Source organism: Oryzias latipes, chromosome 21, assembly GCF_002234675.1.
Source record: "Oryzias latipes chromosome 21, ASM223467v1".
NCBI lineage: Eukaryota > Metazoa > Chordata > Actinopteri > Beloniformes > Adrianichthyidae > Oryzias > Oryzias latipes.
The window spans coordinates 28,522,441-28,538,440 of NC_019879.2; the positions used below are offsets into that span (position 1 = coordinate 28,522,441).

Consider the following 16,000-nt stretch of genomic DNA (forward strand, 5'->3'; position numbering starts at 1 on the left):
ATGAATTAAATCGACAAAAATCTGTTTTTAAATTAATGTTTTTTTAAATAAAAATCATTTTTTTAACTGTATGTAATCTTCACAGTATTAAGTTTATTTTATTGATTGCTAATTTAATTTTTTTTTACCCACAAGGCTTAGGTTAAAAGGTTAATCCGCGTCATAATAACTTAAAAGCAGACTATAGTCTGGAATTATTTGATTGTTTTTGGAAGTGCTTTTTAAAAATGATTTAAAAACATTTATAATTGTATAAATCCAATTCTATTTCTGGTTTAAACTTTTGTAGAGTTGTGTTTGTGTCTTTGTGGAGCTGCAATGACACAAAGAACCAAGAACCCGACCCACAAACGTGTGATTCTGTGGAGAATCTGGTTTCCCTTCAGGTCTGATTGAAGGATTATTGATTCGTTTTCACTGCAGGTCAGGAAAAGACCCTAAAGTTGAGCCTCACACCTGCTGTGTGTCCTGCAGGAGGTTTGGGTTTGAAGCTTTTGGTGTGTAGTTTGGGGTCAGAGGTCTTTCCTGCTTTAGCACCCTTGATCTTCACGGCAGGAGGCCTCGCTTTTTCTGACCTGACTATTTTTAGTCTTGTGTAATCTCAAATGGAAGGAGGACTCTGTAGTTTGTCCATTTCTGATCTCCCGCTGATCGTCAGACCTTCTGTCAGTGCAGACATGAAATCCTCCAACCAAACATTTCTCATTTCAAGCTTTGCTTTAAAAACCCACTCTAATTTAAAAAAACTATTTCCTAGACTTGGATTTTGCCTAAAATCAGCATAATCCTAATTTAAAGACCAGTGGAAATGCTTCAAAGATGATCAGAGTGAGACTAAACCAGGATCTACTTAAAGATGGACTGAAAAACCAACAGGGTTTGGGGAAAAAAATCGAAATGGGCCTTGAAAGGAAAGAACTCGAGAAAGGCAGTTTTTAAAGCAGCTGAAATAAAAGTTCACAACGTTACGATGTAGAGACTTTACGACTCCAACAGAACGTTAGTCAGCTGCTGGACCTCCTACTCCGTCTGATAAGGGGAGAAGGTCATGTGAGGAGAAGCACATTTTAGGGTTAGAATGGAATTATAAAGACTTTTATTGTTATTGCATGAGGTACGTGCAGCCAAACGACCCTCATTAAACCAAACAGTCGCACACAAACACACACTAAGGTTGTTAGTGCTCTGGAGAAACGTTCCTGACCTCCTGCAGGAGTCCTGCTGTGACTCAGGCTCGCTCCTGTGCAGGACGTCCACTGTTCACAGATGTTCTCTGGAGTCTTGAAGTCCCACTCTGATCATCTTTGGATGTATTTTCAAAGCCTTCCCAGTGGTCTTTTAATCATACTGATGCTATTTTTAGCCAAAATCCCAAATATCTGTGCCGTTTTATAGGGCATTGTTTCTGCAGAGCGACGGGAGTTCGTTAGAAAGTCACCTCTGACTGTTGTATGAAGAAAGCCTGACCCTACTTCCCGACATCCATTTGTTTACACTCTCTCCCACTATCTTACAGTCCCTCAGACCCCCATCCTAACATAACTGGTGCAATAAAAATGGCGAGAGCAGGAAGACAAAGACGTGCACGGATCTGTTTGTCTGACAGATGCATCAGAATGGAGCAGGGAGCTTGTGGCCCCGCCCAGAGTATTTTCTACGTCACAAATATAATCTTCTTCAACTGCGTTTCTTTGGCTGCTCCTAATTCAATTTGAATAAAGAAATAATCTGAAATACAATTTTGAGCCTAGTTTTGTTAATTTATGTCTTTAATTATCAGAAAAATGAAACAAAAACTTGTTAGAAACACCAAAAACACCATTTTCCCAGCGGGGGTCTTTAGAGCTGCTGAACCATCTGTGGCTTTTTACGCAGAAACACATTCTGAGGCTCCAGATGGCAGCAGGACGAGTTTCTTACTGACTGATTCTGTTGAAGATAAATCTGTATTTAGCAGCTCTGACCGCTTTAAGGTCTGACTCTGTGATGACAGGGTTTTCTAAAAAAAAAAGAAAGTGGCATTTATTTGTAATTTTCCTTTCCTTTTAGGGGGCTTGAAAAGTTTCCCATCTGGTGATTTTTCAAAGTTTTAAAATGTGTTTGACCTGAAGGATGCAAATCCGAGGTCACGATAAGGGTCATCCCCCTCTGACGGCACAGCGGCGGGTTATTTTTATAGGTTTTCTGCGCGGACGCGGACCTTTTCTCCTGATCATGTGTACATACAGTAGATTAGTGGTCATGATTAAGTCTGCTTGTGGTGTGTGCCCCTTGAACCTTTTAGCCGACTTGTAAAGTAGCTTAGTAGGGTGCTCTCCTCGGTTCAGTCTGCCACCGAGCAGGTGTTGCTGCAGGAATGTCGGCGCGCGGCGCCGGCAGACGCTCGTGGACTCTCGTGGACCCTTGCAAAGTGGAGGCGGGTTTCCCGGCTGGACTGTTAGAAAAAAATCCTCCTGGTGGAACCTTTTCTGAAGTCTTTTGGTGAGATCTAAGCCTGCATGTCTGGTGGCGGTGTTGCCTGCTGAAGGATGCCTTTACCGGATCCCTGACGGCAGCAGGACGGCTGGGCGGCGGCTGAAGGGGAGGGGGCTGAGGGCGGTCTTCACCGGACGCCCGAGAGCCCCTGTATCCAAGAAAGGGAACTCGGTGAGTGGAACAGGCCGGGCTGCAGCTCGGAGACCGATTGTGTAAGTCCGGGTGAATGGACTTAAGACGGAGTCCGGCTTATCTGCTAATTGGGCGTCCAGACATGACTTTGTTATTGTCGGAGAATTTTTGTGAGGCGGGAAGCTGAATTTGGTTTGGAATTTATTTTTCCAGAAAACTTCCAGGAAGATATGAAAGCTTGATGAGGTCAGAGGTCACTGAAGTAAAGCAAAGCAGCAGTCAATCCTGCTTTTGGGCAGAAACGACCGCAGACATGGAGGCCACAAATCTGGATTAGCCCTGAAGGAGGAGTTTGATTCGTGTTTGTGGTTCCAGGGAAAGATTTTTGTTTTGGATTCACTGGTGGAAGAAGAAGAAACAAAACAAAAAGAACAAGTTTGTGGAAAACTCATTTTGCAGAAAAGATTTTACATTAAAGTCAGACAATAAAAGGATAAAAAATGACAAAAGATCTCCCTCCAAGCTGGAAACTGGATTCTGACGAGTATCTGAACTCCTGTGGAATATTTTTGTTCTGATGCAGAACATATTTATGCAGTTTAATTTATTATTTCTAATTTCTTCAAGTAGTTTTTCAAATATGTGCATCATAAAGCTAGATAGTAACAAGACTGAGATTCTCTTTTGTGATTGTTTTTTGTTAAAAATTCAAGGTCATCGTGAATCAATGAATCAAGAAAACTGCAAGAATTACTGGCAGAAATGTCAGTGTTTGTTGATGTATAAATACTTTAGTAAATAATACTATAGTTTAGTTTTCTGCCATTGAGGATGCTGAGCTAAAAGTGTGTTTTTTCTTACCTTTTTAGATCAGAAAGATTATTTTTACAAATGAGAGCTAACAAACTTTAAAAAAATGATTTTTTCCCCCTGAAATAAACAAAATCTTTTTAGTAAAAGGAGAAAGAAACTCCTGTGAGCTTCCTCAGGACACAAACAAAACCTTTAACAAACCTAACAAGGTCGTTTTTTGTCTATTGCGTGGACTACTAACCGATTGGTTGAGCAGACAGTTGAACTATAACATAAAGATAAAACTGCAGGGATGTTTATCCGGAGGATGACCACTCTGTTGAAATCTCACGGATAGCAGCTTTAAAAAAGCACAGAGGGTTCTTTGGGAACCTGCATTTGTGACAAAGAATTCTGGGAAAGTCTCTAACGAACCCTCGGTCCTGGATGGATCTCGGTGGTTTGGACCTGCAGAACTTTTCGCCCCTTTCCTGATTGATCTCCTTCCTGTTTTGCCTGCCGCAGATCTTTCAGGTGCAGAAGGTAGGTGAGGTCCTCCAGGACGCCACGAGAACCGTGTTCCCGGCGTGGGAAGGAACTCTGACGGTTCCGTCTGCACTTCCTGTCTCTTCAGAAGTACTATGGCTTGAACCCTAAAGTAGATGAGCGGCGGGACAGCGGATGGGGGGATATTGAACAGTGGATGGTACCGTCTCCATGGAAACTGCTGCTTCAGCACTTCACACGCTTGAAACCTGATTGTTGACGGATTTAACAGAGTTATGATCCAAGATAATTCAGATTAGGTTTAATCCCGGGATAAAAACTGATAAAAGATTTGAGATTAACTCTAATCTCCTTATAAGGTTGTTTTTTTGTGATGTGGTCGTTTGTTAAGCTAACACTGGTGTGGTTTAACGGCACTAATCGAGTCATTTTGCCTGAGTTTTTGAGCATCTTTGCTTTCCGGCGTGTGACGGATGTGTTTGTTCTGCACAAACGCAGTTTAACCATTGGGATCTGGCTCTAACAAAACTCCATCCTAACGGATCGTTCGGTGCATGAACCCATCAGCGTAGCTTTTGCGCTGACGTCCGCCTCCTACTTTACCTCCTTCATCCCCCTCTTCCTCTTCTCCATCATTCAGGAGGACAGCGAGAAGTATGCGCGCTCCTCCCGGATTCAGACGGTTGGTAGCCCGCTTTCTGTCAAGTCTGTTCTGTTTGTGTCAGATATAAGAGCTCGGTCTCCCCCTCCGCTCACCGGCAGGAGCCGTCTCTAGAGTTCTAACTACACTACCCAGAACCCCCAGCACACACTTCCTGGATGTGGCACATCTGACTCTCATTCATTCAATCAACCACAGGAGACTTAAACACTGCAATGAGCCTCACTCAGTGCGAAGTATTGTTACCGAGCGTTACATTTGGATCCGATCTTCTGTTTCCTGACCCCTGTGTCTGACTCTGTTTGCCTGCCGCCTGCCCCGACCCTCCCCTGGATCCTGACCACCCCGTCTCTCCTCTGATGATCTTATGCGTGTTATTGACCCCTGCCTGCATGACCCTGATTTAGATTTGTGGACTTTTAGCCGAGCTAAAAAACCGTCTGCCTGTTCTTGTGACAGTTTGAGTTCTGCAGAGTCCGTTCTCTCTGACCGGTTCTTGTTCCACACAGCTGACCGACAACGATGAGCGCGTGTCGGCGGGAAGCCGCGGCAGCTTCAGGGTCAGTTTCTCCTCCAGATGCTTCGTGGATGAGGATGTGCTGCGTGTTAAACGCTTTCATTGATTGGATTGAACCAGAGGATAATGCAGATTTGTGTTTTGTTTTTTTGGTTGTTTTACACAGTCGGAGCTTGACTCAGTTGGAGCCTATGGTGGGGGGGTAAGCCCTATGGATGAAGCTGCTGTGTTTTCCTGTTTGTTCCCGCCCTGCATGATGAAACTAAACTTTATCTCAGCGATTTTCAAACCCCATGACCGGGTTTTCTTTGGCGTACTGACGGGTGGCTTGGGCTCGAACCTTCAACCTGAGTCCCAGGTGTCTGCATGCGCTGTGGAACCTCACAGAAACATGTGTCCAGTTTTCTTCTCTCTCTGTCCCCCTAAGAGCTCCTCCTCACAGAAGAAGTCAAAGAAAAAGAAGAAGCATAAACACAAAGACAGAGATGTAGGTAAATGCTGAGCGAGTCAGGCTGACGGCTTCTGCTCAGGGGGTCTCACCTTCTTCTCTGTTCTCAGAGGAACGGCTTCGAGGACGATCACAGCGTAGCGTCCGGCAGGGTCAGTAGCTGTGTGTGTGATGGGGGGGGGGGGGGGCTTGGTTGTTGGAAGTCTCTGCTGAAAGGCTCCGTCACTCTGCTGTTTGTGGTTTTGTCAGAGCTCCAGAATCAGCGATGAGAGCAGAAGCTCCCGCTCCTCCAGGATGGATCTGACGGTGAGACCTCTGTCGCCTCCAACCCTCAAAATCTCAGGGGGGGAAGAGACCCAGAAGCTTTAGACGCTTTGGGTCGGCCTGGTTCAGGCGGGGTGTGAAGGTGGTGTTGTTTATGTGGAACAAAAATGTCTCCAAGTACAGAGCGAGGACGCCTCCAGGCGGTTATAAGACCGCTAAGAATTGATGAAAAGAAGGGCAGGCCTCACCGGACTCAGTCAAGGTCAAAGGTCATGACTCAGCAGAAGGAAAGGGGTCCATGGGAGAGTCCAAAAACAGAAACAGAGAAACATCTGGAGTCTAACCCAAAACCTGTTATCAATATTCAGATGAGACACTAGAAGAACATTCTGGAGGCTAGAAAACATCTAAACAACAGATGGCATGGTGGTGGCAGAGTAATGGTGTGGGTTTGCTTTTTAGCTGAATTTGAGCTTGAATTCTGCTCTCACAGGTGCGATTGCACATGTTGCTGCTCAAGGTGTTGTAGATTTGCATTTGCTTGCATTTGAGTTATTTCTATGGGCTTTTAACTTTGTTTTGATCATCTGAATAGATGATTTGGGGGACAAAGACTTTGTGCACAGCTCTGTTTGAACTTGCCATTTAAATTGACATTTAAAAACGTCAAGCTCCCTGTGGGGACTAAGAGGAAACATATTTTTGTGTTATTTTTGCTGTTTTTATGTCTACTTGTTCCAAAACATACCTATTTTATTTATAATTCAGCTTCACATTGTGATCTCTTAGCTTTGTTTAGATCCACACCTTCAAAGAAGCACAGATTTGTTGTGTCGCTGGTCTGTTTAAAGTGGCGTTCCAACCCGGGCCTGCAGACCGAGCGCAGCCCCGGTCAGGTTTCGTGCTGGATTCGGTTGGAGCGTCATCAGAAGTTGTTTCTTGGTTTTGACCTCTGCCTCTCAGAACTCAGACAGCCAACTAACCCTTCAGATTAGACCTGAAGCCGGTGTGTGCGTGAGCGAGTGTGCATGAGAGCTACAGCAATGTGGGCTTTTATTGTGAAAATCACTTGTGACTGTTTTGGGGAGCAGTGGGGACACTTAGGCTGAAAAGAAAGTCACTGATTTCTCTGCTTCTCGTTGCGCGTTCCTCTCGGTTCCTCCTCAGGCCTCTGACTTGTACGGCCTCAACGGCGTGTCCTCTTCCAGGATCCCAGGGTTCAACGGTTATCAGGTTGGTCTGCATGGGAGCAGCTCGACAGACTGATGATGTTTTGTCACATTTTCTGGTGGATCTACCCTGAAAAGTGCTGAGAAACCGAACCGTGTGGTTCCTGCAGGGCTCCTTGTATGAAGAGAGTCTGTGCAGCGCGTCCAGACGGGTCGCCAGCGGCAGCTCCCGCGTAAGGGTCGCGCACGCCGTCTGATTTAACATGCACGTGTGGTTAGAGCACCTCAGTCTGAAGGTTGTGGAGAACACGTCCTGCTGCTCAGGCGTGGTTTCTGCGGCGCTGCATCAGCTGGTGACAGGATGGTGACGGTGTCTTCTCTCTGCAGCCTGTAGACCACACTGGTTACCGCGGCTCCAGAACCTCCAGCAGGGCCAGTTCAGCCTGCGTCAGTCCGGTGGTGAGACCCCCCCCCACAAAAAAAAAGACCCAGCCTTTCCTTGTTCCTGTTTTTTTAACCATGAGTCATTGTTGTCCAGAGAAAGTGGACAGACCTGCTGCTCCAGAACTCCTGCATGCTCGATCAAAGCAGACCAAAATGTCCAAAATATGGTTTTTAACAACGTTGAGGTCTCCGTTTTCTGTCCCCGCTTGGTGTTTTGCGTCCTGCATGCACCTCACAGGTCCAGAAAGTTTATTCATTGAAGGTTTTAGCATCCATGACCCCCAGACGCTCCTCCTGAGAAGCTCTGGTTTTGATGTTGCTCTGCTCTGCCACCTGGTGGCGGTTGCAGGACTCTGTTGCCAGTTTCCTACGGAGCGGCAGGGGCCTCCTGGACGATGTCACTATTCCAGACTTTCCTCACGTGAGTGTCTGCGCCCGCAGGGGGGCGCTGGCAGAGGCGTGTGCCGGCTGGTGGTGTCCGGTCTGTTTTGTTGTGGAATCTCACACAGTTGTGTGGTGTTGAAGTCCAACAGCTAACACCTGTTACCTGCATGGCTTCCCTCAGAGCGGGTGGACTTTGGAGCCCAGGCGCAGTTTGGTAGCTCCTCCTCTATCTTCACGCCGTCTTCCAGCCTTGGTCTGATTTGTCTGTTCTTGTCTCCACAGGCAGAGGAAAGAGAATTTCTTGAAAAGGTGAGTAAAATCAAATCCCTGCTAAGATGAAGTTTTGCTGTCAGTACGATTTAAAAACCCACTCTGATGAAAACTGTGTTTTTTAATGTTTTTAGCATGTTCTGATTGCATTTTTCTGACAATAGAGGACATATATAAAGGAAATCAAGATTAGAATAGCATTTCTAAGTATTTATTAAGTCAAATCGATGTGAATCAGGAGCAGACGAATAAAGTGCTGTTGGAAAAAGATTGTATCTGTAGAAAATACTCTGGGCGGGGCCACAAGCTCCCTGCTCTGTTCCATTCTGATCATCCACCTGCAGACACATAGATCCATGTCTTTGTTTTCCTCCTGGATCTGGATCTAAACTGTTCGGCTGGATAGCTCTGAAATTGTTCACCGTTAATGTTAGGTTGGGGTGTTAGGGCTGTAAGCTAGCGAGGGGGACTGTAAAGGGGAAGGAATGGGGGCGGCATAACCCTCTCTGCAGAAACTATATCCAAGAAAATGACAGTTTTTTTTTTTATTTTGGCTAAAACATCCCAATCAAAATTAAAAGACCGCATTGAAAACAGATCCAAAGAGGTTTTTCACAGTGGCTCTCTCACGTTTCTCTCTCAGGGATGTCGGGCGCCTTCTTCTCTGACGGCGGCGACCCTCACCTCGCTGGGCGGGACTTCGTCCCGGAGAGGAAGCGGGGAGACGGCTTTAACGGTCGACGCCGACAGCTCCATCCGAGAAATCAAGGTAACGTCATGCGGCTGCAGAACATCCCTGGAATGAACCAGAAACTTCGTTACAGCCTGAGGTTAGCTCAGTTTCAGCAACCTTCAATTAGCTGAGTGACAAAATACTGTGAAAAAAAAAAGGAAATGTTGAGCCCAAAGCTTCATCTCAGACCTGACAGGCCTCAGCTGCCGTGCTCTGTAGACTCTTCAGGTCAAGCTGAAGAAAGTTAAACCAATGCGGTTTCTGCAAATGCTCAAAACAGAAAGCTGGTTGAATCGTGGGAGTAGTAGTTGGGTCTCTTTTTTTGGCTTGTGACGTTGATGCTCTGTCATTCCTTCTGCATTCCTTCTCACCACGCGCTCCTCAACCTTCTGCTTGGTCTTTTCTCTGCTCGCTCACGGCCGCCGCTCTCCGCTCCAGGAGATCCACGAGCTGAAGGATCAGATTCAAGATGTGGAAACCAAGTACATGCAAAACCTTAAAGAGGTCAAGGTAGACCATGTTTGCTGCACCTCAACTAGCATGATTTAAACGCCAAATCAAACAGCAGTAATTATGACTGTTTGTGTAAACGAGTTTTTTTTTTAAAATCAGATCCTAAAGTCAAATTCTGTGTTTGTTCTGCTTGATGGAGTTTTCCTCATCTGCTCCTCTTAGTTTCTTTTTCTTCTCCTTCCTGACTGTTAAACCAAATAGAGATGCTGTAAGATATTTTCAGTAAAACAAACAAAATATATGCGTTTGAAAAAGGTTTCATGTATTTTAAATATAAGCTAAACAAAGATTGAAATAAAGCTGATTAAAGTTAAATGAACTGGTCAACCCTATTGAAACTGAATAAAAGAGAGTATTAAATAATACAGTTTAATTTTTTTAATAGACTAATTTTTATATTTTTGGGAAACTTTATTTAGTAGAAAAAAGCTGAATTTTGTTATACAAATAATAAGTTAAAAACAGTAAAGCCAAGTTAACCCATAAGACCCATTTTCCTTAATAAAATGTGTATTTTACCACAAACCAGAATCCATTTCTGATAATTTTGTGCTGTACTGACGTCACCACGAGTTCTTCTGGGTTAATATTATGTTATAGAGTATCAGGAGGATCCTGGCTGCAGAAAAACAGGCAAATTAGGGTGAAGAATTCAAGTTTTAATGAGGCGTCTCCCACAAAAAAAAAAAGACTCCCACAAAAACTCACGAAGACCAGCAAAGACACTGAGCACAGAGAGGAGACCAAAAGCAAAAAGACACTCCGACACTGACGCTTAAATAGAGCTCAAACAAATCAACGTTTAGGGCAGGCGGCTGTACTCCACGGAGAACCACAGGTGAGGGGGCGGAGCCCCACAAGAGAGAGGGGGGGGCAAAACAATATAAGAACAGATGGACTTTGTCAGAATTTTAAATAATTTCTTTAGTCAAGTTTGACTCTTATTTAACTTAAGCTAGAAAAACGCTTAAAAAAAGAGGAAATTGTTGAGCTTAGCTCAACAGGTGAGCTGTTTTGAGCCACTTTTTCAATCTAATCTATCAAAAATGTGAAATAAAAAGAAACTGGAGTCTGAATGAAAAATGTAGTCAGTCTTTGTGAAAAAACACAAAGAAGAAAGTATTAAGTATAAAAGTATAATCTTTTTATATTCTAACTACTAACCCCAGTCTGTTTAAATGAACACAGAAATAATATCCTTCTGTGATAAAAGTTTTTTACACCAAACAGGTGAATTTGAATCATTTCTCACGGCAGACCTATCAGATCTATAGGGATGAATGACAGAAAATCTGCACATTTAAACAATTCTAAATAATAAAAGTAAAGAAAAATCCTGAAAATGTCTGAAAAGCTCAGAAAACAAACAAGAATGTAAATATAGATTTACTGGCAAAACTGAAGTGACAAAACAAAAAATAATGCAAAATTACTAAAAGAATATCGATTAATGGATGAGAGTTTAATGTTATTGTTTTTTTTTTACTTTATTTTTCCGGTCATTAATATGGAGCAATACATCAAAAACCAAATACACAGTAACAGAGATGTTTTTGCTGTTTAATATGAAGCTTAAGGTGTAGAAATCCTCCTAATTTAAGTAGGTTTCCACAAATTTGCATCATTCTTACCCATTTTAGAAAAAAAATGTTTTTATTTCTAGTTGAGTCGTCATTTTTTTTTGGTTGAGTAAATATGATCTCCATGCAGTCATCCTTTCCACTTTGATTATGTTTACATTTCCTCCATAAACTGCTGTCATCGCTTCATTTGTCCTCCTCCAACTGTCAGCTTTAAGCTTTAAATGTAAGCAGAATCACTGAATGTTGCATCAATGGGTTATTTAGATTATGCTGCCCTCTAGTGGTCGATTGTGGTATTACTAGCAAAAGTCGGGTTGGTTTGTGTTCTTCTCTCTGTGGATGAACACAATGCTCATCTGCCTACTTAGACATGTTCTGAAGTTTTCTCGTCTGATGGCGTCAGGACTCTCTGGCGGAGGTGGAGGAGAAGTATCGCAAAGCCATGGTGTCCAACGCTCAGCTTGACAATGAGAAGAGCAACCTGATGTATGAGGTGGACACGCTGAAGGACTCCCTGATGGAGCTGGAGGAGCTGCTGTCCGAGTCACGCCGGCAGTACGAGGACAAAGCCAAGGTCTGAGTTCGACACAAACATCAGAGCCAAAACAAAACATGCTCCGTAAATAAGATAAAAAGAAAAACTCAGAGCTGAGGGCTGCTACCGGGCCGCTTTCTCACTCAGAGTTTAAAGGAGAAGGTCCTCTGTTTCCTATGCAGGACTACGAGCGAGCGAAGCACGCCCACAGCGTGCTGCAGTTCCAGTTCAACGAAATGAAGGAGAGCCTGAAGCAGAGCGAGGAGCTGCTGAACGTGAGCATCTTCACAGCCTTCACTCGGGGCTTCATTCACGGCTCTCCGTTCTTTCCTCACACTGCTGCACGCCTGTCTTTCCCTGCATCTGCTCCCCTCTGCTGCCGTTTAGGAGATCCGTCAGCTGCGCATCAAACAGGACAGCTTTGTTAGGGAGGTGTCAGATCTGCAGGAGACGGTGGAGTGGAAGGACAAAAAGATCGGGGTACGGCGTCTGAGTCCAGCTGCTTCTTCTGACCTGACCTCTGAGTCTTTCACGCATGAACCTTTTTCATTGTCTCCTCTTTCTTGCACTCTTTTCCTTCACGGGGGGGGCACTGCTCAGGCCTTAGAGCGGCAGAAAGAGTACACAGACGCCATCCGAACTGAGCGCGATGAGCTCAGAGAAGAGGTGGTGAAGCTGAAAGATGTTCTGAAGGTACTCGCCGTGTTTTCTGAAAAACATGGCGGCCTTTCCCGTTACCCCAGTTTCTTTGAAATCTCTAAAATGCTGTTTTTTTTCTTCATTTTTGGTAGAAACACGGAATCGTCTTGGGCCCAGATCTGAACGTCAACGGGGAAGCAGAAGACGACGAGTCATCGGACGCGGCGCCACGCCCGGCTCTGGACTCGCAGGGCCGCCCCGCAGAAGGGAACAGCATCCTCGGTAAAGCAGACCCGTCTCCCCTCTCTAGGAAAATCCACATCCTCCTCCAGGATGTCGGTCTGCTGTCTGATTCCAGCCTTCACCATCAGACTGTTCTGTGGCCAGCAGACACTAAGTATTTATCCCAGCAACAAACTTTCTCAACCAATTTGAAGCCTGACAGATGAACGGTTTGTTAGAAAAAATCCACTTTATTCATTCAGTTTAGTATTTATTGTTTGTTCAGGCAAAATGACTTGTTATGGAGACATTTTTAGGAACTTTTTCCTTAAGTTAACAATAAAAATCAGTTTAGGTTCACTCTCAATCATTAACCTTGGCAGCTTATCTGTTTTTTGTGTTCAGTTGTTTTCTCAAAACTTTCTCTGATTTAGTCAAATCAGTGGCTCCTGTGGCCATCCCATAATAACTTCAAAACTCCCTCTGGAAATCTTTTGGTTTCGTTGGTGGATTTGGACTTGAGCCCCTAAAGAGATTTTGGTTCCATTCATTATTTTTGACGCTTTCTCTCGCTGTGATGTCATCGCGTTTTATGGGGGGGGGCGTTTACGATGTCAATTTGTGTGATTTTTTTTTTGTGTCATTTTCGCTCAAATGTGTTGTACGAAAGAAGAATTGGGAAAACTGTCTGGTTCTTGTGGTCCAATATTAAATCTGTTGGATGAGTTTCAGTTGTTTTTAGTCACAAAACTAATTTCTGCAACTAAAGTTTAGAGTAATTTCGGGTGAAACACAGTTTGGAGACTAAACACTGGAAAAAACCTGAATCCAAACATGAAAATCTAAATAAAGAAAAAATAAATAATAATACGTAAATATGGACCCAAAGAGGAAAAGGGTTTCATCAGAGATTTTGCAGATACTCAAAGTGATTCAACTTTCCCAACGAAGATTAGATTTGTTGACAGAACCACACAAAAAAAAGGAAAAATAAACCATAAACAAAGCACAACAGTTCAAAGCCTGGTCAGCTATTGGTTGTTCACTTTAAGATTTCATTAAAGTCATCATGTCTTTTTCTAAACTATTTAATCCACCAAACCAGTAAATTCACAAAGACAAGAAAAAGTTCCAGGTTGACCAGATAGGTTAGCAAAGCTGCACAGCTAGCAAGCTCCAAATGAGACGATTCGTCCTTTTAGTTTATTGACTCTTCTCATCTGCTTTTATGATTAAATCAAGAAAAAAATGATCTTTGTACTTACCGGCACCAAACTCTTATCTTTTCCCACAAGAATTCACGGCAGGCTGCTGTAACTTTACTCACCTGCTTTAGGCTCCTCCCCTTTCATACCTGGCTCTGTTAGCAAGCGGCCTCTTCTGGACAGACGGCAGATTTCTTTTCTCCATGTGTCGTTTCTACAGAGTTCTTCAGCAGAACTTTAAGATTCATAAACTAGATGTTTGACTCTGAGGAGCTTCACTCTCAGGTCTTCATCCAACAAACCAGAAAAAAAAAATCCTCAGAATGATTTTTAAAAGCACACTTTTCTGATTCCTTCTTCCTCAGTTTTAGTGTAAATTAGGCATCAAAGTAGCTCAAATGTTTCATTTGATTGAAATAAGATGGAACTTCCTGGTCTTAATTATTTTTAACACTATACATATAAATAAATGTGTATTTCTGCGTTTTAACCCTACAGTCTATGTGTATGCCCCCCCCCCCCCCCATCATTCCTGCCTGTCAGCCTCTGTCTCCTCACCCCCCCCCCCCCCCACTCCCCCTCCAACCTACAGATTAGTTTATTCTGAGTTTGAGTGATGATAGTCTGGAACAAACCATCGTTTTCAGAGGTGTGTTTTACCTTCCAGAGATTCGACTGAGAAAACTGGTGGATGAGCGGGAAAAAATGATAGAACAGGTCAGTTACCCGTCCATCCCTCCATCCATCCATCCATCCACCCATCCACCCACCCACCCACCCACCCATCCACCCATCCATCCACCCACCCACCCATCCATCCATCCATCCACCCACCCACACAACCATCCATCCATCCATCCACCCATCCATTTTCCTTCTTTCATCCATCTATCCACCCATCCTTACTTTACCCCACTCTATTAATCTTTCATCCATCCATCCTCCACCCTATTTTAACAATCCACCCATCCATCCACCCACCCAACCATCCACCCAACCACCCATCCACCCACCCATCCACCCATCCATCCATCCATCCATCCATCCATCCATCCATCCATCCATCCATCCATCCATCCATCCATCCACCCACCCATCCACCCACCCATCCACCCACCCATCCATCCACCCATCCACCCACCCATCCATCCACCCATCCATCCACCCACCCATCCACCCATCCATCCATCCATCCACCCACCCACCCATCCATCCATCCATCCATCCATCCACCCACCCATCCACCCATCCATCCATTTTCCTTCTTTCATCCATCTATCCACCCATCCTTACTTTACCCCACTCTATTAATCTTTCATCCATCCATCCTCCACCCTATTTTAACAATCCACCCATCCATCCATCCATTCACCCACCCACCCAACCACTCATCCATCCATCCATCCATCCATCCATCCATCCATCTTTAGATAAAGTTTTCTGTCACAGGTGGAGGTTAAAATGCTCCAGTTCAGTCATGACTGTGAAATCCTCAGTTGAACTTTAGTGGAGGCTGATAAGAAGCATTAAAACCAAGAAGAACCGGCCATGACACTCCTGCTCATTTAGAGTCCAAGAGCGTCTTCAGCATGTAAGGTTTCTCTGAAGGTTGTTTTGTCCTTTCATTTCATTAGGTGATCATTTTTAAGATGTTGAGGTTCAGTCAGGCTCATCAGTGTTGATCAAAAGAAGTACAACAAAAATGTGTATCCTGGAGTTGATTGAAGCAGCAACTTTTCTCCTGTTTTCATGGACTTGTCTTTAGAAAAAGCTAAAAGCTCCTTTAAACTCACACTGAGATTGTTGGATTAGATGCGTTCTCCATCCAGACTGACTAGACTCCTTCAGCTTTTGTTTAGTGGTCTTCCTGCGATGTCTGGATCAGTGTTCTCCTGCAGAACTCTTCAGCCTGAGGTCATGAACTGATGGAGGACATTCAGCCCTGCCACCACCACGTTTGACGGTGTAGTCTTTCATGGAGGACCAGGCCGGTTTGTGCTTTCCAACAATGAAATGTGGACTTTTCTGCCCTCCTGCAGGTGAAGAAGCTGAAAGCTCAGCTGGACCAGAAGACGCAGAAGAACAACACGGAGGGCGGCTTGAGCCCCGACGGGGAAATCTTTGAAAACGGCAACGATCCAAACATCATGGACCTGCAGAGTACGTTCACATAAATCCACTGGACCAGTCTTCCTGAAGCCGTTCTCAAAACTAAACCGTTTCTTCTCCAGGAGACTCCAGCCGGCAGATCAACGACCTGAAGTTCAAGCTGGTGAAGGCGGAGCAGGACGTCACTGCGTTGGAGCAGAACGTAAGATCGCAGCCGAGAACTCCAAGCTGAAGCTTTTCTCCCAGGGTCGGGTCAAACGTCCGCTTCGGTGTGCAGGTAACCCGCCTGGAGGGCCACGTGACTCGCTACAAGTCTTTAGCAGAGAACGCGGAGAAGGTGGAGGACGAGCTGAAGGCGGAGAAGAGGAAGCTGCAGAGAGAGGCAGGCGGAGGTTCCT

The 16,000-nt window shown here is 44.5% G+C and overlaps 1 protein-coding gene across 5 annotated transcripts in view; it reads left to right on the forward strand.

The window, feature by feature from the left end:
- Positions 1 to 16,000, forward strand: part of LOC101173988 (leucine-rich repeat flightless-interacting protein 2) — a 33,504-nt gene that overhangs the window by 16,825 nt on the left and 679 nt on the right. The window contains exons 3-26 of one of the 5 annotated variants that reach the window (XM_023950464.1): positions 3,925 to 3,942; positions 4,034 to 4,105; positions 4,547 to 4,588; positions 5,077 to 5,127; positions 5,251 to 5,286; positions 5,512 to 5,571; positions 5,643 to 5,684; positions 5,782 to 5,838; positions 6,964 to 7,029; positions 7,136 to 7,198; positions 7,353 to 7,424; positions 7,759 to 7,830; positions 8,076 to 8,102; positions 8,707 to 8,832; positions 9,235 to 9,306; positions 11,296 to 11,466; positions 11,610 to 11,702; positions 11,815 to 11,907; positions 12,028 to 12,120; positions 12,219 to 12,348; positions 14,161 to 14,210; positions 15,533 to 15,653; positions 15,725 to 15,804; positions 15,880 to 15,984. In XM_023950464.1, the coding sequence (XP_023806232.1) occupies positions 3,925 to 3,942; positions 4,034 to 4,105; positions 4,547 to 4,588; positions 5,077 to 5,127; positions 5,251 to 5,286; positions 5,512 to 5,571; positions 5,643 to 5,684; positions 5,782 to 5,838; positions 6,964 to 7,029; positions 7,136 to 7,198; positions 7,353 to 7,424; positions 7,759 to 7,830; positions 8,076 to 8,102; positions 8,707 to 8,832; positions 9,235 to 9,306; positions 11,296 to 11,466; positions 11,610 to 11,702; positions 11,815 to 11,907; positions 12,028 to 12,120; positions 12,219 to 12,348; positions 14,161 to 14,210; positions 15,533 to 15,653; positions 15,725 to 15,804; positions 15,880 to 15,984 (1,812 nt within the window). The remainder of the gene's footprint in view (positions 1 to 3,924; positions 3,943 to 4,033; positions 4,106 to 4,546; positions 4,589 to 5,076; positions 5,128 to 5,250; positions 5,287 to 5,511; positions 5,572 to 5,642; positions 5,685 to 5,781; positions 5,839 to 6,963; positions 7,030 to 7,135; positions 7,199 to 7,352; positions 7,425 to 7,758; positions 7,831 to 8,075; positions 8,103 to 8,706; positions 8,833 to 9,234; positions 9,307 to 11,295; positions 11,467 to 11,609; positions 11,703 to 11,814; positions 11,908 to 12,027; positions 12,121 to 12,218; positions 12,349 to 14,160; positions 14,211 to 15,532; positions 15,654 to 15,724; positions 15,805 to 15,879; positions 15,985 to 16,000) is intronic. The other 4 variants (XM_023950465.1, XM_023950466.1, XM_023950467.1 and 1 more) reach the window with 4 other exon arrangements.